At 33.1% G+C, this 23,037-nt stretch overlaps 1 protein-coding gene across 1 annotated transcript; it reads right to left on the reverse strand.

Moving 5' to 3' along the window:
• Window positions 1-3,750: 3,750 nt before the first annotated feature.
• Window positions 3,751-22,890, reverse strand: LOC128159823 (sorting nexin-10-like). The gene is made up of 6 exons (XM_052823021.1): window positions 22,755-22,890; window positions 12,032-12,112; window positions 10,894-10,994; window positions 9,816-9,914; window positions 7,326-7,484; window positions 3,751-6,710 (listed from the first exon to the last, which is right to left on the reverse strand). Exons 1-6 carry the CDS (start codon window positions 22,782-22,784, stop codon window positions 6,386-6,388), a joined length of 795 nt encoding a protein of 264 aa, XP_052678981.1. The 5' UTR covers window positions 22,785-22,890; the 3' UTR covers window positions 3,751-6,385.
• Window positions 22,891-23,037: the final 147 nt, after the last annotated feature.

The following is a 23,037-nucleotide window of genomic DNA, read 5'->3' on the forward strand; positions in this document are numbered from 1 at the left end:
GTTACAGATAACTTAAATGACTATATAGTTTCAGTCATGGATATGGATACACAGGATTTACCCGAATTTGTGTTTTATATGTTCATACACAACCTACATGTATATTGAAAATAATTGATTTTATATAAACATTTTGGAGTCTGAAAAAAAATAACACGTATCCTTCTTAATTATTGACATATAATTCAATGAATTTTTTAATCAATTTGCTTTGCTATTTCTTCTGAAATTTCTTAAAAACTGCTTGGTCCGATTTTATATCAAATTATGCGTTTTAAACGATGATCATGCTAAGTAAGTGTATATTAATAGACATTGCAGTAGTTCATACACTTTATATAAAAAGAATAGAATAATGAAACGCGCCATTTCAAAAATAGACCTTTTCTCGTAATAACGAGATAATTAACTCGTAATAACGAGATCTTTTCTCGTAATAACGAGATCTTTTTCGTAATTACGAGATAATTAACTCATAATAACGAGATCTTTTCTCGTAATTACGAGATCTTTTCTCGTTATTACGAGATAATTAACTCGTAATAACGAGATAATTAACTCGTAATAACGAGATCTTTTCTCGTAATTACGAGATCTTTTCTCGTAATAACGAGATAATTAACTCGTAATAACGAGATCTTTTCTCGTAATTACGAGATAAAAATATTTTTTTAAGTGGCCCTATTCGTCTTTCGTATAATCGACAGTTTTATCATTCATCAAAATCCTTTAAAAGCTTCTATTAATCCCCCCTCGAAAAACAAAAGCTAAACAAACAAATATGATCTTTTGAGAAAACTGAAGTATACCTTTGAACTTCAATATCACTGTTTATTTCCTTATTTTCAATTCAATTTTTTACATGGTCCCAGAAAAGTGGGGGAGGGGGGGGGGGCAACTTCATGTTAATTCAATTTTTTGTATGTGAAGTTAAGAAAAATCTTTGTTGCGCAAAAAAGTGGGAGGGGCGGGGAGGGGGGGGGGTCTGACTGATGCTACGTGCCTGCATTTTCGGAGTGAGGAGAAGACAAATGATATTAACGCACAGAACGATATTTTTAACTAGAACCATCTTCACAAAACTTCAACACATCCTACTTGAGGAAGTTGTTGAAGGACTTGGCGCAAAAACTGGACACACAGTTTTTAATTAAACTCTCAGATAGCTATAATGCTAGTAATTTTCGTGAGCATGATAAGAAGATGGGTGAATAAGGCGTGTAAACTGCCTATAAAGGGATAGATAAAATACTATAAAATTTAAATACATGTATGAACAAATCTTATAATTTCTTTCTAAATTATTGAAAACAATGTATATTTACCATAACATCGATTTATAACCTTTAAATATGTTAAATATTTAGAATAGGTTGATTTAAACTGGCGTATGCGCGTCAAAACCTCCAGATAGTGTCATTTTTAGAACTTCAAAGCATTTTTTTTATAGAGTGGGTCTGGGCTCCATATTTTTGTCATAGTCTATTTAAGGTTTAAAGAAAATCAAACTGATTTCAATCAACAAAAACGTGGAGAGATGATCCACTATACTTTAAAAATGTCATTTTGTATCCCAACAATTGAACGTTTTAGATAAATACTACAAGTCCGTAAATTCGTGGTTGAAGTTGCATTTAGCATTTAACAATGAAGTTTGTTGTGACTGAAATGGCTCAGTGGTTAGAGCACCAGGCATTAGGTAACATTACAGAGCTAGACTAGTGTTTTTAGGTTGTGGGTTCGATACCACCAAAATTTAACATTTGTAAAAGCAAAGTACACTTTAATTCGTTGTGGATTTTTACTTTCAATTAAAAGTTTTGTCAAAGTTTTTTTCCCAAAGATATTGTAAAGTTCGAGAAATAATTAACAAAAATGCAACAGCATTCAAAGATATTACAATGGCCAGGAAAATATTGTTTGATAATTAATTCGCTGAATTAGATTTTTGCGCAGAAATTCTTCAAGATTTCAGAGAATTTTTTTTTTATCTTTTATGGTAGTAGATACGAAAGATGAATTATGCGTTCAAAACACTCTTTATTTGTGTCGTCTAGGTTAGCTAGTCTATTCATGAAAGCAGCAACTACAGAATAAAAGTCTTCAATTTCTTCGACTTCTTTAGACGTTTCAATATTCACTTGCTTACGGTAGATGTATTTCAGTACATGTCTAAAGAAAAGGAAGTTCTTAATTTAATGTCAAAACTAATAATTGTCCGCGCAGCTATCGTGAGGCACAGAAAGACGTCGGTACGATTTACGTGCAAGTGACCTACGACGCGAATGTTATTGCCGTCGTTCGCAAGGCAAACGCACGATTATCGTAAGACACAGGTACGGTTTCTACAACCATCGCACGTTGCAAGTGATAGCCCGTCTCCAAACAAAATTGTACGCGACCTACGACTGGCACGTTAAATTTCCGTTTGTCTTACGTTGCACTTTCAATCACTTCAACACGATTTTTCATGCTACGATCAGCCACGGGAGCCACGACCGGCAAAACCCGTTCACCAAACACGTACAGCCACTTGTGACTGAGGCTTAATTCAATAAAGCCCGAAGGTCTTTATGTTAGATTTGATCACGCTCTGACCGAAATCATCACCTCATAATATTCAAAGAAGATTCCTAATTACTTATGTTTATATTATTTCCAATTTGTACACGTTAAAACAACATTTTAACAAACCTGTATTTTTCCCCATGTAGCACATGCTATGTATTACTAAGCGGTGCAGCCAATACCGTTTTTCGGTTATGCTATATGACTTGCCCATTTTGTGACGCTCATCTTTAATGAAATTATTTGACTTTAGTTTCAAAATTGATTCATAATGTTATCACGGACAAAGACGGTTGAAAATGTGAATAAGGATTGAATCATTCTTTGAGTATTATGAGGTGATAATTTCGGTCGGGGCGTGATCAAATCTATCATAAAGCCCATCGGGCTTTACTGGATTTGATCACTATCACCTATAATATTCAAAGAATGATTCCTTATTACTTATATTTATATAATTTTAAGCCATTGTACGATTAAATATTCAAATATAAATAAGCAAACCCCGCTGGCGCCCCAATTATACGTCATTTAAAGTTATGGGTTATACAGTACAAAATCGATACGTAGTGTTACCACAGGCAAAGACACAGGAAAATGTAAATATTTCTGTATAAAATTTCATTTTCCTATTGTGACCACACCCGATCCCCGGGAATCATGAATTGAATAGGGTCGAATCTAATCTATGTAAGGAAGATTTCACACAAGTTTTGGATTAACACGTTAAGTGGGTTTTTACACTTAACGGTTACATTAACAGTTCTTTACGTTATACCAATAGAGTAATCTACTTGTTAATTCTCTTCAAACACATACATTGTTGACATCAGCCACTGGTTTTTGATCATCAATGGCTACCTATATCGGCTGATTTTGTATGTTATATTTTGGATTATGAGGTACCTTTGTGAGAGACAGAGAGAGAGAGAGAGAGAGAGAGAGAGAGAGAGAGAGAGAGAGAGATGTGCTAAATTACAGTCAAAATTCTAATTTTAGACCACTCATTACAATATTAATTCCACCCTCAATGCATATTTATGAATCCTATCTATTCCATATATTTCAGGAGCAGTTAGGGTCTTAGGTGACCTAAAATTCATGTCCAAGTACTTTTTTCAGCCAATTATTTACAAATATATGATAATACATTCTCTATATTGAAAAAAAGTTGACAATGGATTGAATGTCCTTCAAAAATCTTTATTCTTACAATGACTACCGGTATTTAAGAGAAAAAGTATGTAAAGCAGTGCATGTCATACTTATATGCATCATATTGAACTACAGAAACACTGCTCCTTCAGAAAAACCAATCAAACTCTCAATGGAAAAACTCCTCACATGAACGTGCATAATTTTAGAAAAAATTCCAGATTAAGATTTACATAGGTCTCTATTAAACTTTGAAATCATGAAATGGAGTTTATTTAGATTTCAATATTTCTTTTGGAAAACAATTATGATAAAAACAAATGTTATACTAGTACATGCATTGGAGGAATATTTCAATCACATGGAAGAACAAATTAATAATGTCAAGACAAAAGTTAGAGCACAAGCACCATAAAACCTAGCTTCACTGTAAATTCTTTCACAAAGTAAACATTAAGTTAATGTAAACCAACTTTCATTCGCAATAACTCTATTTCACAATTAAGGAGGCTGGGGGGTCAAAATATAATATAATATAAAACCATCAGATTTATTTGAAAATTTTATAGGCGATTTCTGAAGCTATCAACTACTACTTGATAAAGAAAAATTTCATGTATTTTAATATAAAATTTAATCATTTTCCATTATCTGTATATGGAGCTCTTCTTTTTAAGGAGATCAATATTGTCTAAAATGACAGCCACCCCCCAGCCCCCTTAACTGAAGATAAACTGGTTCACAGCAAATAATTTTTGTTATCAAAATGCAAATTACAGTATCAATCAGACCCAACCTAACAGAAAGTAGGCCTCAGCCAAACCCGGGGTCTGCTTTCTGGGACTGCTCAGGGTCTTCTTTGGGTCTGCTATGGTGAACCCAGAGCTGACCCCAAGCAGACCCCGACTGACCCAGCTAGATCAGACATATAAAGCAGGCCCCAATATCATCAGAAGATGCATAATCGGCACTGAAAAATGACCAAATGTCTCTACATGTGTATTTGGAATATACAATGGGCAGGCTTACAGGCTGTAAGAGAATAATGGGTCTGCTTCACATTTCAGTGTGTAAACCCCAAGAGCTAAACCCCAGTAAATCCGTAGCAGACCCCGAGCAGACACAAAGCAGACGTGGGGTCAGCTTTTGGGGTCTGGTTTGGTGTTAGGTTGAATCTGATCAGTACTGTATCTAAAAATAATATACAAGTATTAATAATTGAAAAGTGGTTTGCTGCGAGAAATAAATCCAACCCTCACAAATTTTTCTTGCACAGTATTCATACTTTTACAGTATTCATCAAAACATTTTATTAACACACAATAAGTAATGTAAACCAAGAATTAACAAAATTTTACATTTAATCACTTTTCCCATATTCCAGAGGGTTGGATCACGTCATGTTGCCAGGCGCAGATCATCAGATCAAACAAAGTGTCCATTTAGAAGTTTTAATTACAAAACTACCTTTTTAAAATCAACTGTATGACGTTTACTTGTATAACAAAGCTATTTTGAAACGAACTCTTTTAAAACACGCTTAAATACAGATGTTATTTAATGTGTACTACATCATCAGTTTCAGAGAGTGGTGATACGGAATCGGAAAACCACAGTGTGGTGATCCGGAAAATCGGATCACACTCAAAAACAGACAGTACCAAGAAAGGAAAATTGATGGGTATATTATATAAATAGTGCCTGTTTGGGAGGGTAGCAGTTGAAATTGACACCCCGAGAAAACCATTGTCAACCGACGCGAAGCTGAGGTTGACAGTGGTTTTCGAGGGGTGTCAAATAAAACTGTTATCCTCCCAAACAGGCACTATTTTTTTTTTTATACTGAATGTCTTAATTTTAGAGAAATTATTACTGCTTTTACACAGAAATGATGTGAACCGTACGCGCATAATTTACCCGCATGTATCAATTCGTTGCCAAGTGTGTTGCTAACGCTGAGGGTAATAGAACAGATTATCAACTGCATATAAAGCAATCAGATTTCAGTATTTAACATGAAAGTATAGTAAAATAAAATGTATTATCTACATAACTTTAAAAAAATGTCACATGGTATGAGCAGCTAGAATGTGGAATTTGTCAAAAATTGCATTGCTTTAAATAAATAATGTATTAATTCTAAACCATCAAAAAAGATAAACATGATTTTTAGATATTCAATAACATTTCATCTGATAATAATTACCGGTATGATCAATATCTTTTGGCACAATCTAAATTTGGAAAACAAAATATCATTCTGTAGTATAATAAATTCAAAGCCAATAATGTATAAATATACAGTGTATGTTCTAGCTGAGAAATTTTTTATAGCATAACAACCTTTCTTTCATAAAAAAAAAAATGTCTACATTTTGAGGTTAAATGAAACTTTGTTGTAATATTAGAATACATCACCAAAACGTGTGTTTGAAAATACTGTACACATTTAGAAGTCTTGAAAACTCTAATGGAAATTACAACTTCAAAAAATTAAACATAAATAGGGAAGGTTAACAATTAAATGTGAATTTTGAATAAAACTAATATCTGATGCTTATAACTGTGTAACATTGTTCCATCATTTTAATGCTAAAAAGATGAAACAGTTTTAAATCAAAGACAGTAAAGAAATGTTTGTGAGATTTAAATCTATTGGTTATCATTGAGTTTCTCCATTAATGCTGTGAGACGAGTCAACCGAGTCTATCTGCACCATGTTCATAGAACTCAGATCATCCGAGTTCTCCGTGTTGTTTGTATTAGAAAACTGCAGGGGTGTCTTATTGCGAAGTTTATCCATAGGGGAGATCCTTGAATTGGGTAATACCAAGGTCACACAAGGGTATTCGGTCTCTGACATCGAGGCCTCAATGTCACTCTCGTTTGATTTAGACTCGCTCTCACTGAGGGAGTCGTTGTCGTCGTTCATGTAGGGAATTTCCTCATCCTCTCTCTGACAGGAATGATTGCTACCACCAAAACACCTGTAAAGTCATAGAAATGCAGAGATGTATTGATAAGTAATTCAATCAGAACCTGTTAAATCATTTGTTGTCAATTTCCTTAGTATCTTTATAATTACAATCTTGTAATCTTGTAAAAACATGGTTTTGTTTTTTTCTTGAAAGACTTTACTAGTACATGTTAATGCCCCTCATGAACTATGACTGAGGTCTTTATACTTGCTTTTTTCATCAAGACACATGAGAGATATCTAACTACTACTGCCTGGTAGTCATTTTATGAAGGTTACAATATTTTGCAACAAAAGTCATAACATGTAGGGTGATCTTAACTAATGGGATTTGGTTGTATATGACAACTAGACCATCAATTGTAATACAGAAAGGAATCCTGTATGACTTGTGTTTTATTTAATGTGGTTGCTGTACTGAATTTTTTAACTAACACAAACACATCTCCTTACATCTCCACAAGTTCACAATAAGTTCAAGAAAAGAATTCAAAAGTGGTGAATGGTCAAATACACATGGACCCGTAGTTCATTAAAACTTTTTTACAGTTACTTTTTATCGAATGTACAGGTAAGAAAACAGGTGTCTACTGGCACTTAGATAGAATACATCAGAAATATTTACGGGCACTTAGATTTGTCTCCCTTGCACTTCCAGAGTTGTTCGATGGCTTCAGAGGGTATCTTCCCACTCAGGAACTTGTCGATTTCTGCTGTACTTAGATTACTTTGAAGGAACAGGTGTAAAGCCTCATCTGACAGGTACAGGTCTTGTTGTAACAACCTTTAATAGATATGAATGGACATATACACAACTGTATATTTAAGGACGACTGACCAGCTAATTTGCTTTGTGCAGATATATCGTGCATTTAAAAGGATTGTTACGAACATCAAATTCAAAATATTACATCACAATCACTAAAATTCAATGAAAATCGCTTATGACACAATATATACCGGTAGCTGTTCAACATCATCAATACAATCTTGGATACTGCATGTAGTAGGCATCCTTGCTATTGATTTAACATGGTGAAATACACTTTTCAACATTATTTAACATGCACAAATTTTGAAATTTTGTTAGGGGATGTCAAAGTTCTGTAGTGAGTTTTATATTAGCTCACGATATTTATAAGTATATCTATGTACATTATTTAACACAGTTTGAGCCAGTTACCAAATCCTTTACATTCCAAACCGTATCAATTCTCGTATCGAAAAAATATAGTAAAACTGTCCTTGTGCCTAAGTTTTGAGGTATTTTATTCTAAAAAAAAATGAATAGCAAATTCTATTTGTTCTCTACTTTAATATATCAACTTTAAAATGATGTACAAAGCCTTTTTCTTAGAGTTTGCCCAAACCTTGTTGCTGTTGCTTTGTTTTGCTTTCCTATTATTATTTTTTTTTCTGTCACATTTTCTCAAAAATGCTTCAGCCGATTTTGATTTTGTCACTTCCGGTCCAGAGATATGAAAGATTTTATGTTTTTGCTTGTTCACGATTTTTCTCCAAAAGTAATTAAGATAGCACTTTCAAATTTTTAGAGATGGTAGAGGGTTTATGGTCGCAGTGCTGTTTCCATATTCGAACGTCCACCGTCACTTCCAGTCGTCACCGGAAGGAAATGAAAAACCTTAGTTTTAATTTTTTTTACCTATTAGTAAATTTTTTTAATGTTTTTTATTCGATAGAGACTCTCTCAGAGCTTCCGAATATGAAATTTGTTTTAAAATCAATCCATGCATTAGAACTAAAAGTTATCAATTCCAATATTTAATGCTTGAGAATGAGATTTTAGACCAAAGTGGTAACCTGTTTAATTCTGCCAAACATCCAGCATTAGATGCTTTGCAATGTAATCCAAGTATATCTTTAGGAAATTTTACGTGAAATTTTTCGATAACTGAAATATCTTTCAATGAGAGATCCACTTCCCATATTTCACAATAATAAAGAAGTACAGAAAGTACAACAGAATCAAAAAGTTTTTCTAAGAGCTTAAATGGATTATCAATACCTGGTCCAATTATTTTCTTGTTGAGAAATTCCTTCTCTTGTCTCATTTATATCCCCGATATTGAGACCAATATAATCACAAGAAAATTCTGAACACAGCGTGTTCTAATGGTACTGAACTATTTAATATATATATACAGCGTGTATATTGTTCAACTTGCGGTGTAAAATATAGTCACCGCAAAATTCTGAACACAACCTGTTCTATAAACATAGTATCAACCAATACACAGCAGGTATTGTAAAACTTGTGGTATAAAATATATTCATGACAAAAGTCTGAATAGAGTGTGTTCTAATCGTGCTAATCAACAAATACACAACTTGTATTGTACAACTTGTGTTGTAAAACCACATGAACCATGTGTAAAACTAAATGCACGGATTATCAATCCTTTCAAACCAAGACTTCGTCATTGGTAGATTAAATTCGTTTTCAAAGGCTTTACAAACCTTGTAACTAAGACCTCCTCTTAGAAAATTTATTAAACACCGCAATAACCATGCATATAACCAACAAGGGCTTATGTCCTGATGTCGCCAGAAAAAATATGAGTGTTTATCACAATTTATACAGTATGTGACGTCATTTTCAGGTAGGTTTTAAGCTTTTTTGAAGAGCGATCCCAAGCTTAATAGCCAGGAAATAATGCTACTTGATACTCCGATATGCCGAAGGCTGGATGAAAAGAAAGTTAATTTAACCTAGAAATGTTAGAGATTAATACACCTATTTGGAAAACCATTGTCTACAAAATTTCAAATCATTGAAAAACACCAATACCACGGGTTTTTCTTAATCCTCCGAAATTGATACCTACTGTAACAAATATTAATGAGGGCACAGAAGTTGGTTCTGCATTTGGACAGTAATTGTTTACAGGGTCAATTATTTTGAAATTGTTTACAGGGACAATTTTTCCATGTTATCTAGCCCAAACACTGTTATGATTAATACATTATATACAATTTATACACAATGTAACATTCATTTAATACAAGCCCCTCTAAAAAATAATAATGAATGAACCAAAAATAGAATTTGGTAAAAGTTTCTATGTATGGTTATACAATATTCAAAGGCACTTACTGTTTTAAGTATTCCTCGAGACCTTTCATTCGAAAAGCAATGAAAGATGGATCAAAACGTTCACCAAAAAACTTTTTGGGAGGAAGCGCTGGAGGATTCCTATAATAAAACCATAATAGTTTTTTTTTAAAACTTTTATATTTTCTTCAACTAATCATCCTCTAAATAGTGTTTTCAGCACAAATTGTTGTACCAGTTATTTCTGATTTTAAAACCATCATAGATATTAATGTAAACAATGTCTGGTAAAAAAAAATTTATTTTTGTATTAAGATTTATGCAATTTACATTCAACTTAATTATTGTTTCTTAAAATCAGAGGTTCATGCAGTTCTTGTACAGCAAAATGTGAACATTATACATTGACAGAAAATTAATGTAAAAGTTTATCTGTAATAAATCATTATATCAGGAAATTCAACAAACAATCTTGCAGTGACCTCTGTCTGACCCAAAAAATTGATATTGATTCCCAAAATCAATTCACACATTTATTGCAGATAAATAAGAGACGTCAGTAAAGTTTTACATACTGATTTTATTGATCTAAATTATTTAAAACGCTCCTTTTAACTTCACAAAAATATTCCCATTATCAGAAAAATTCAATCAAATGCATGCAGTACTCCAAAATAATTCAGTGGTAAACTCAGGACTCTTAGGAGCCAAGGGACATTGAAAACTTGCCAATTAAATGGAGTAAACTGTTGTACATCTACTACAGAGTATCATATCAACAAAGACTTGATTAATTCCTATTTATTTATGAAATTGTTTGAAATGCCCAAACTATTTTTCGACTTTGGAAAACAATGCTTACGAGTCTGATTAATACAAATATGTTGTTACACTCTTCAAAGCTTTTTTTGAATAATTATCTACCAAATAAATGTACATATTGATTATAGTAAAAACAATACAACTATACACATGCTGCTAAGTGCTGAGTAATCTACTGATAAAGTTAGCAGTTGTACAATATCTCTTCCTGTCCTTGAACCACTGATTAATATTTGTTATCACCATTAGTATAGAAGTGCATGTAAAATATAAGATCTTCTTATATATTTACACTTACTCAAGTGGGTGGTGATGCTTTAAACATTTGTGTAGCCATTCAAACTCTTTAAAGCGCCTCCTGGTTATTGAACACTGCAGACAAAAGGATTTCACTGTTGTCTGCAAAAGAAAGTCAATGTTGTTTTTAAATTGACAGAAAGTGATTTTTATATTGTACAGTCATTATTCTTTCATAGTTTTACCGGATAATAATTAGTTTCTATAACACGTAATTACAAATACTGGCGAAATATTTCATTTTGATTATAATGTTGCTCTCAAAATTAAACAGAAAGTGAAGGTTGTTGTGCAATAATTTGTTTTGCATTAATTGTCGTGGCCAGTCAGCAGTGTTTACTATGCCAAGAATGCTTAGTTAATGCATTGTATTGTTCTGGCCTGCAGTCTCTTTACTTTGATGATAAATGTCCAAGTAAAGAAACTCATAATCTTCTGTCGTCTAAGGCAAGAGATGTGCACGTGGTTCCAATTCTTAACTGTCAGTGTTAGAGAGTCATTTTTGTTATGCATACCTTGTAGGTCAGGAAGGTTTGACTGTGGCCTTGCCTTTTCAAGGTCAGGGAAGTATGGGTGTTGTCTTGTTGTTTCAAGGTCATGGAGATGTAGCTGGGACTTTATCTTGTCAAGGTCACAGAGATGTAGTTATGGCCTGGCCTTGTCAAGGCCAGGGAGGTGTGGTTGTGGGCTTGCCTTTCTAAGGTCAGGGAGGTGTAAAATTATTGTATTGTCAAAGTTACTGCATTGTAGTTTGTAGTATGTCCTTGTTAATGTCAGTGAGTTGTGGTTGTTGTATGTATTGAAGTAGTCAGTACATTGTGATTTCATATTGTCAGTTTATTGTGATTTCATATTGTCAGTTTATTGTGATTTCATATTGTCAGATTATTGTGATTTCATATTGTCAGTTTATTGTGGTTGTGATCTTGTATTGTAAATGTCAATGAGTTGATTGTGTTCTTATTTACTTGTAGTAAACATCTTTAAATTATATTTATTATTCAAAATTTATTGTTACAATTGTGCTGATTTTTTATTTTTTCTTATTACTGAGGCATATTTCCTCATTCATTAATATCTGCATATCAATCATGTATATTAATCATTTTATAGCAGTTATCATAAATTAAAGTATATACCTGAATAGCAATTTCATAACTGGTAAACCTTCCTTTTTCCCATGTGTTGTGGGTGAAAGGGTTTCTCACACATACATCAATCTGAAAGAAAGCAGCTAATTACAGACATGCATTTACATAATTCTAAATGACTGAACGGCTAAATGAATTTTTCATTAACCAAGTCATTTATAAAGAAAAAATTAGAAATATTAGTTGAATTTTTAGGCATGTTATGACTGACTGAAAATTATAGTCATACAATTTTTGTATTCATAAAATAGCTCAAAACGTACACACAACATGTGGATTGGGTTAAATATAAAATCACAAAAATAATTAATTAAGTTGCATTCAAATAATCCCAAATATTTCATTCGTACAGTACATGTATATAGTTTTAGGTTGTTTCTTTTAGGGCACTTTACATGAAGATGTCTCGAGATCTATTAAAGAATAAGATTTTTCCATGAAATCAAACGTGAAGTATCATAAAACATCTTTACAATGTATAAATATTTCTCAAACTCTTCGAATTGTTTAGTTAACACATGTGTTTTAACATATTAAATAAATGATTGCGAATTGATTTTGTAAGTAATTTTATGAGAATTTATTTTACAAGCTAATATATAGGCATTAGCACTGTAATTAATACATAACTTCTTCTCTTGTGTTCCTACAGAGTTACACCACGTATAACACAACATGCGGGGTGTATGCTATGTTGTACACGGGGTGTAGGCTTCCGAAGCGAGAAAACGGTGTCGAAGGTACGACATTTGTCCAATTAATTAACTAAAGGACTTATTTGGCCAAAAAGAGTATTCTTACGGAAGAAAGCATGAAATACGGAATACATAGACACGTTTTATTCCATTGTACATGTTCTAGTTTTCTCAAACACCTCAACACAATAGCGACAGTCAGGGTGAGTTTGACCCTGACGTACGTTAATGATCAAATATCTGGACAAAGGTTCGGAACCGTTTATCATCACTGTTTTGTTACTAACAATTACATACCATCAGTGTTTGATTATTCATAAATTTTCTGTGAATAAAATCAATCGAATACAGAAATATTTGCAGAAAAGTGATGTTGTACACGGGGTGTATACAACGTGTTGTACAAGGGGTGTATACAATCGGTTTTTCTTGCAGAGACTAGTGCATAATATCAATGGAAAATGTTTAATGCTTATCTATTTTGATAATGTAGCTCTTTATATTGTCTTGGATCATTCTAGATTATCATGTATAGAGCTTGGTTAGCACAACACACGGTAGGTACATACTTTCTACAGTATATAAATAGTGCCTGTTTGGGAGTGTAACCCCCGAGACAACCATTGTCAGCCGATGCGAAGCGGAGGTTGACAATGGTTTTCGAGGGATGTCAATTTCCACAGTTACCCTCCCAAACAGGCACTATTTATTTTATTATATTGAATGTCTGTATTTTAAAGAAAATTTTGCTGCTTTTATATAGAAATGCAATCGCAACTTCTCGCGATTGGCCTTTCCGGCAAGCAAGGAAAAACACCTCGAATGTATTAACATCACCAGATGTTAGAATTTTATACAAAATGGAGTGACTTCCCATTAAAACAAGAATCGGCTAGACAGCCTTGTATGTCGCTTCTGTGTTTTTATATTCATATTTTAGGGTATATCGTTGACTTTAATGAAGTATAGCACACATCTCAACAGATTGTAAAATGTGTTGTATTTATATCAAGTTTTATAAAAAGGGGGTTGTCATGGACTCCGAGGTAATACATTCGAGGTGTTTTTCCGAGCTTTCCGGGAAGGCCTGAAAAGCTGCGATTGATAGAAAAGAAGTAAATTCTACGGCGAACTGTATGCGCATAATTTACGCGCATGTAACAATTTGTTGTGTTACCCGTTGCCAAGTGTGTTGCTAACGCTGAGGGTAATAGAACGGATTACCAACTGCGTCTAAACCAACAAGATTTCAGTATTTAACATGAACGTATAATAATGTATATTGATAAATCTTTTGATCAAATGTTTTAAATTAGTTTGGATGTGTCCGAATACCTCATTTCTGAAGTATTTGTTGTACAAAAAAACGAACAGTTTCCATAAAAAGCACAAAAGATAGATTGTCTAATGGGAAAGATCAATCAACAACACATTTTATGAACTTTATAAAATCAGTTCAATATTCACTCTCTTGCATTTTTGCGAAGAAACATCGGAACAATTCAGAGTCACTTTCTGAAATGTGTTTGGACTGATTGTGAGGAAAATTAGAAGGTGACTGAAAGTTTGTTGGAGAATTTTGGTCATTATTTGTGTATGAACTAACCTTCTTTCTTTTGGGAGTTCGAACTTTTGAAGGAGTGCACTGATGCTTTTTACTAGAAGGGGGTGTATTGCAGTGCAAGTTCCGTGAATCAGTAAGTAATTCATAATTATTTGTTTTTATATATAGTTGCTTTGAAAGATATGCGCTTTGGTTTATTAAGCCAGAGTCTTCTCTTTTTCTGAGACATTTGTATACACGTTTTCTGAAACATAAATATTAGAAAGTAAAATACAAGGTGTAAAATAGAACGTTTTAATCTTTATTCATACCCATATATTGCTTGTTTATAAATAGTGATATATAATATCGTCTCCTTCTATTTTTAATTGATCAATCATATCAATGATGGAAGTGATAGACATGATTAATATGATAAAAGCAACATATGTAATCTGTTTAAGAATATGAACTGCTTTTTAGGATATGTCAAGACTCTAGAATGTCGTTAACTCGTTATAAAAACCGATTGTATACACCCCTTGTACAACACATTGTATACACCCCGTGTACAACATCACTTTTTCGCAAATATTTCTGTATTCGACTCATTTTATTCACAGAAAATTTATGAATAATGAAACACTGATGGTATGTAATTGTTAGTAACAAAACAGTGATGATAAACGGAACCTTTGTCTAGATATTTGATCATTAACGTACGTCAGGGTCAAACTCACCCTGACTGTCGCAATTGTGTTGAGGTGTTTGAGAAAACTAGAACATGTACAGTGGAGTAAAACGTGTCTATGTATTCCGTAATTCATGCTTTCTTCCGTAAGCATACTCTTTTTGGCAAAATAAGTCCTTTAGTTAATTAATTGGACAAATATCATACCTTCGACACTGTTTTCTCGCTTCGGAAGCCTACACCCCGTGTACAACATAGCATACACCCCGCATGTTGTGTTATACGTGGTGAGTTATGTAAAAAGTGTAGAATCTTCTCTTGAGAGGTGAACTTCCTAATTTATAAATTAAACAAGAGGCCCATGGGCCACATCGCTTACCTGAGCAACAAGAGGCGTGATAAAAATAGCTTACTGGAGCCTAATACAAACTATCTGGACAATGTAGTATAATACATGCAGATCCTTTATACATCAATTTTTTCCTCTGGATATTCTTTTTTATTATTATTAGTCCCTTTTCTAACAGGATGATTTTATAGTAATATTACATGTTGAGCATTGCAGCTCTCAAAAAGATCCTAAACAATTGTTTATAAGAGATATAAACCTACATTAAACTCTGAACCTCTTTTGAGGCCCAATCGTCCAGGAATCATCCAGAAGCCAAAATCTAAACAATATTAAATAATCACCTGGCTGATTAGTTTCTGAGAAGATCTCTTAATATTCCTATGTAAAAATTCCACCCTCATTGTGGCCTCACTCTACCCCCAGGAATCATGATTTTTAAACTTTGAATCTACACTACCTAAGGATGCTTCCAAACAAGTTTCAGCTTTCCTGGCTTATTAGTTTCTGAGAGGACAATTTTTAAAGATTCACTCTAAACATTCCCTTGTAGAAATTCGATCCCCAATCGTGGCCCCACTCTACCCCTGGGGGTCATGATTTTCACAACTTTAAATATACACTACCTGAGGATGCTTCCACACAAGTTTCAGCTTTCCTGGCTTATTAGTTTCCGAGAAGAAGACTTTTAAAAATTTACTCTATATATTCCTACGTAAAAAGTTGCCCCCCCCCATTGTGGCCCCACCATTCCCCCTGGGGGTAATGATTTTTACAACTTTGAATCTTCACTACCTCAGGATGCTTCCACACAAGTTTCAGCTTTCCTGGCGAAATGGCTTCTTAGAAGATTTTTAAAGATTTACTCTATATATTCCTATGTAAAAATTTGACTCACACCCATTGTAGCCCCACTCTACCCTCAGGAGTCATGATTTTTAAAACTCTGAATCTACACTACCTTAGGATGCTTCCACAGAAGTTATGGCTTTTCTGGCCAAATAGTTTTTGAGAAGAAGATTTTTAAAGATTTTCTCTATATATTCCTATGTTAAAAATCAACCCTCCCCATTGTGGCCCCCAATCTACCCCCAAAAAGTCATAATTTTCACAACTTTGAATCTACCGGTACACTACCTGAGGATGCTTCCACATAGGTTTCAGCTTTTCTGGCCAATCAGTTCTTGAGAAGAATATTTTTAAAAATTTACTCTATATATATTCCTATGCATAAATTCGACCTCCCATTATGGCCCCACCCTACCCCTGGAGGTCATGATTTTCACAACTTTGAATCTACATTACCTGAGGATGCTTCCACAGAAGTTTCGGCTTTTCTGGCCAATCAGTTCCTGAGAAGAAGATTTTTAAAGATTTAATCTATACATTCCTATGTAAAAAGTTGAACCGCCATTGAGGCCCCACCCTACCCCAGGGGGTCATGATTTTCACAACTTTGAATCTACATTACCTGGGGATGCTTCCACACAAGTTTCAGTTTTCCTGGCCAAATGGTTCTTGAGAAGAAGATTTTTGAAAATTTTTGAAAATTTTCATTAATTCCTAATAATCTCCCCTTGTAAGAGGGCTTGGTCCTTAATTTTTACAACTTTGAATCCCCTTAGGCTAAGGATGTGTTGTGCTAAGTTTGGTTGAAATAGCCCCATTGGTTCTCGAGAAACTGTTGAAAATGTGAAAAGTTTACAGACAGACAGACAGACAGACAAATGGACAGACAGATGGACAACAGACAAAATGTGATCATAATAGCTCACTTGGGCTTTCAGCTACGTTGAGCTAAAAAAATCTTTTGAATTATCTTACTTGTATTGTTTCACATTAATTACATGCGCAGATAACTGTTAGGTTTGAAAAATTATACTCTGCAATGATATGATATATCTCAGCCTTCAACCCCTCAAATCAACAATGGGTATGCAGTGTAGTTTTTTACTTTAGAATATAATCGCTGTATCATAATGTGTATGCAAATGAAAGCTGTACAATTTATCGATAACTCAGGATACTTTCAAAACTATCAGTGAAAATCCATGCATGGTCAGTCTCGCATTTAGCTATACGAAAAAAGTAAGTGTATGCAAGATTGGCCTTGGGTTTCCAACGATGATTTATATACTGGTAATGATTTCCCAATTTGAACATACCGCTTAATCTGATAGTCAATTTGTCAGAGAAAAATTATCAGATTAATCGATTATTAGATTAACAAATTTAGCGTTTTTGTGGACTTTGATTTTGGTATAAAATAAAATATAACTTGTTTCAAAACATAATTTATCAATAAAAAGATATAATCTGTATCATTAGTTTGAAATGAAATTATTTACCTTGCATTAGCAATGAAACATCATTTTAGTCTTTATTTTGTTTGTAAGTGCACAAAAGAAAATGTTTCTCTTTATCACGATGGTTTCAAAGTGGCCGCCATTTTGACAGGAAGTAATAAGGGGAAATGGCTAATTGTCTGAACAGTCCCTCTTTTCACCTGGACAATTTATTCTAATTCCTTTTCTATTATATAAAATGTTCTTTAATAATTAAATATGCATGATAAAAAATTATTTGAATTTCATTTATTACTGGTATTAGTTTTTGATCCCGATGTAAAATTGAAAGCAATCAGAATTTAATTCCTTGATGTCACATGTTTCAAAGCCAGTAACTTTTGATTCAGAAAGTACAAGTTTAAATAATTCTTAATGGTGCTTCCCATCATAAAATTAACACATGCAATAGGTAAATAAACAAACAATGTTTACACAGGTAAGGTCAGTCCTGTGTGCGGTCATCAGGAACAACTTTCAAAGTTGGTAGCTTTCATCTTACAAAGAAGGGAACCACCTGTGTGCGTTGAAGTGTAACTAATGCCCTGTAAAGAGTTACTGTGTACACAAGACGGGTGTCAACCAATTAAAAAAAAGGAAAATATAGGTGTAAGAGGTTGTGAAATTATTATTACACCCTCACAATCCTATCAGATTAACTGAAAATGATATTTTTTCCTATCAGATTATCAGGACAAAATATAAAGGGATATATAAGATATGGTTCAGTGTTTTGATATTATATCAGATTAACCGAATTATTCGATTAACTGCTATCAGATTAAGTGGAACCCTCTGTATTCACATATTTTCACCACACTATAGAATACAGGGTTGTCTCTAAAAATTGAAGTAGAAGGGAGAAATAAAAAAAGTAGAAGGGGATCTGGAGGTCTAGCTTATAGCTAGATTGTGTTTGAAATGCAATAATAGCTGGGTAATTACGTCATTTTAGGCGGGGGAATTCCCCGCCTCCCAGGTCTTAGAGACAACCCTGAGAATATAAAAAAATGTGTTTCATTACTTAACAAGAACAACATTTCAACATTGAAATTTAAGTAAATTTCCTTATTTTCAGGAAAATTTAAAAGAAATGCATGCTATAACATGCTATAAAAAAGTTGATTAAGGAGAAGGACATTTTCAGCTTAGTTTATACATATGCAGTAGATAAATCAAAATCGTTCCCTATGGATCTGAAAGGAATTTATTGGTTTATATAATTACTATAACTTTGGCGGTAGCATTCGAATCCTTACATGCTTCATAAAATATTAAAGTGTGGCATCCTTAAACTTGTTGGCTGTCATTTTTTTTTCTTTTTAATTTTGCAGAAATGCATGTATTTACAAAACCACTACTGATACTATCTAGAGTGCATGTTATATCACTAAAGTTTGCATGATGTAGTTGTGTGGACCATGAATGGAGTTCTGAACCAACCATGAATGGGAGGAAAAAGTGAGCATTCCCCACTGGCCCAGTCTCCATCATAACTTGAAAATGCTACAAATAATGAATGGCAGAATACTCAATAAAGAAAAAGGCTTGTTAATTTAACTACCATTAAAATTATAAAGTTAGAAATTCCTCAATCCTGTAAATTCACACATCTGTACATTATGTTAGCTTTAATTATCATGTTGCTTGATTTTTAGAGGATTGTAATACACCAGGATTCATGTTAATCCCAATTCTCATGGGAGTCTTTTAAATAATCTAACATGTCAAACTAAACTCTGGCGTTACAGTTATGAAACAAATGAAATATTCTCTAGATTTATGATATAAACATCATAATCATTCAAAAAATTATATTGGATATGCAGCAAAATATAAATGATGGGATTATAAATCCTCGTTGAATGATCATTAAATAATTTTTAAAAACTTGTACATAGTGGTATATTGCTCATTTACTGGAGCCTAAAAATTATAAATAATAATTTAATGAATATGATCAAAGAAAATCAACGAAGTAACAAATCTTATCTTAAATTCAATTATATTTTCATGTTTTTGCATCCATTTGGTAAATCAAATCGTGAGAATAGTCTGTTGAAAATTTCATGCTTGACTGTTAGAAAGTGAATTCACGATGGTCTTGCAAATAGCTATATAATGAGAGTGAATACACAATGGTGATGCAACTAGCTGATGAGTAGTTTATATACACTGCGGTTGTGCATATAGACACTTAGTCTAGCTATCAATTCAATAATCATATGCCGCGCTTGCTTCCACCACCAAAACGGTCACAGCGCAAATAGTTTACCTTTACCTTTTTTTTTTACTTATATAAATATAAAAGACCACGCTGAATTTCGAATTTTCAAAAACCAATTAAATCATAACACATTGTAATTTAAGGGTAATTAAGTGTGGTAAATTACCTTTGATTTGATTTGAACATATTTTATTGTGTAAATTACACAAAAGGATTGGAAACAAGTTCTTACAACTTACATGTTCCTCTCCTAATGATAATATATACAATATATACAATTGTCATAGTAATATTACATGTTACTTATAGCTATTGACTTTTTAATAATCATATTCATAAACATGCATTTACTATATATATAGTAAATAATGTTAATATACAGTATAAAAGCAATAGCAAAAGGGAATTTCATTATTAAATTTGCCAGACTCTATAATGATCTTTTGAACTGCTAAAAAAATCAAGCAGTTTGTATTGTAAGACAAATTGTCACTACCCCAAAGAAGCAAATGTGAGTTAATTAAAATAGTTTCTTCAAGCCTATTAAAAAGTGATTCAAAAAGATTGTTTCTTGCATTTACATAATTTTTGCATACAAAGAAAAAGTGATAAACATCCTCCTTTTGACCACAAGTACAACTGGGCGATTCAATAATGTTTCTTCTATACAGATCATAATTCAAAATACAATTGTGTCTCAACTTAATATGTAAAATAGAGCTCGTTTCAAAATACCATCGATTTTCTCACTCATGGTGACATTCTTGTTTTCGTCAGCAGCTTGCTAAATCCAGACGCCTGTCGCTTCGCCAGCATCAAAGACAATGCCGCTGAAACTCCCACGCAGTACAACTGCATTTGAGCTGGCCACTGGTTGCTTTGCCGGCATCAAAGTAATGCCGCTATCTTAACAATTATGAATAAGGACTGTTTAGTTTTCATTCACATAGATTTATAAAATGCATGCATGCATGCAAGCTTATATACATGCATTTACTGACAAATGTTGCTTGTATTTTCATATCTTGAACACTGTAGGTCACATATTATTCACATGTTTGAATTGTATCAATGCATGCATTCACTTTCTATCTCTCTTCTCTCATTCAAGCCACGAGCGGTAAATTCTTAACTCCGCCTTCTACGGTCCGATTGGACAAGAGTCAGTCAACATTTTTCAATCAGCGAAGATGCTATAGCATTCCTTACATACATGTACAACTCATTCCCAACTCAAATCCTTTTTTTAAAAATTCATCAATATCAATACTCAGATTTGAGACTGAGTATTATATTGACTTCAGAAAATTTGGTGTTGGCGGGGCGTGATGAGGCCCTATCTCACTTAGCCAGCTAAGTTTTTTCTCTCTCTCCATATATTTGAATAAAGTCATATTCCAAACAAAACAATTATTTCAAATATAAGTATATATAAGAGAATCAGTTGTTTTTCGATCTGCAGTACACTATATTTAATGCAGTTGCACATTTCAACCGTATGCGTGTTCTCTCTCCTCTCTTCCCTCTCTCTCTCTCTCTCTTTAAGTGTTTGCATATGTTTCAGTTACATTTTTATAAAGTCATTTTGAATACCATATTAATAATACTTAATATTAGAATAAAAAAGCAAAACAATTGTTTCAGACCTGCATGTTCTATCTCTAGTGCTATTGCACTGTTTCTACTGTTGTGACCGCGGCATGCTTTTGATGCAAAGTTAACGGCTGACTGAGTCTAGCGAGCGGCTGATGTAAATATTGGCTGTCACCAAGTGGGAAAATCCACGGTATTTTGAAACGAGCTCTATTAATAGTGCATTTACCAAATGAAAAATATTTTGGAGGTTGAGGAATACTTTCAGTAATGTTTTTCCTGAATATGTTGAGAGACATTGCTTCCCTTACTTCCAATTTGAGAGAATTCCATTTTCGAATGGTCAGTGTCAGGTACAAACTATTTTTTGTAAAGTTCTAATCTGCTGATTAATTGGAACACTATAATTTTTGCTATTTCTTGTGTGATATATTGAGACATTTTTTGTTACAGGAGGAATAATGTTGCTCAAGAATCAGGTACTTTATTTGTATGAATTTTAAACATGGTTATTAATTTAGCCTTATTACGTCGACTGACAAGAGGTTCCCAGCCAGTTTCTGGGTAGAGAGATTCTGTAGATGCTGAAATGGGTAAACCAGTTACAATCCTTGCAGCACTTAATTGAACTTTTTCTAAGTTCTCCATGTTAAACATATTACAACTGCCCCATACTACAGAAGCATATTCAGAACTGGTCTGATAAACATGATATACATTTTTGGTAAATTAGTTCTACCTAGAGTAAACTTTAGTTTTTTCAAATTTAATTTTTTCAAATTCTAATTTTTTGTATGCACTGTTTACTGTATTTTTAATATATTGAGACCAACTCAAATCATTAGAAAAAAGTAAACCAAGATGACTGTGGGTTGAAACATAGTCCAGCTGACACCCTTGAAAAAATAACTTAGGAAATTCTTCTAAATCGCGGGTATTTCGGTAATTCTATGTACCGATGTTTCTTTGTGAAAAAAAACAGCTTTTGTTTTAGACGGATTAAATTTACCTTTAATGCCAGCATAAAGTTTTAAAAGCTATTCAACACATTCAATTAAATTACTTCATGTCAATACCATAAACATGTATTTTTGAATATTTTCTGATGTTTGTTGGAGTTTAAGGAGTTCAAAATTTCTCTCAATTAATAACTGAATCATATGATATTTTGACAGCCTATGAGAAGTATCGCATTGAGAACATGCAAGCTTACCTTTTGTCAGGATTTAAAAATATATATATATATATAAAATGACAATTTCACTTACATGAACGGGATCCTCAGCTGATTTATCCATTCAAATTAACTTAAATTTAATTAAAGTCATAGCCGTAGTACAGTATTATCGGTTTCTCCTCTTCCTAGATCAGCCGTCTGTCACATGACTGGAATCTCGAACCCGATTATTTTTATAAGTAACGCAAACCATTTACGACATGGGTTTCCCTCCAAATTTATAAGTTATAGGAGATCTTCTATTTAGTTTTATATATATATTCTAAATGTTAAAACATGGAAAAATATATTCTTTAAACAATATTTAACCAACA

The sequence above is a fragment of the Crassostrea angulata genome, chromosome 1, assembly GCF_025612915.1.
Source record: "Crassostrea angulata isolate pt1a10 chromosome 1, ASM2561291v2, whole genome shotgun sequence".
In the NCBI taxonomy this organism is placed as follows: domain Eukaryota; kingdom Metazoa; phylum Mollusca; class Bivalvia; order Ostreida; family Ostreidae; genus Magallana; species Magallana angulata.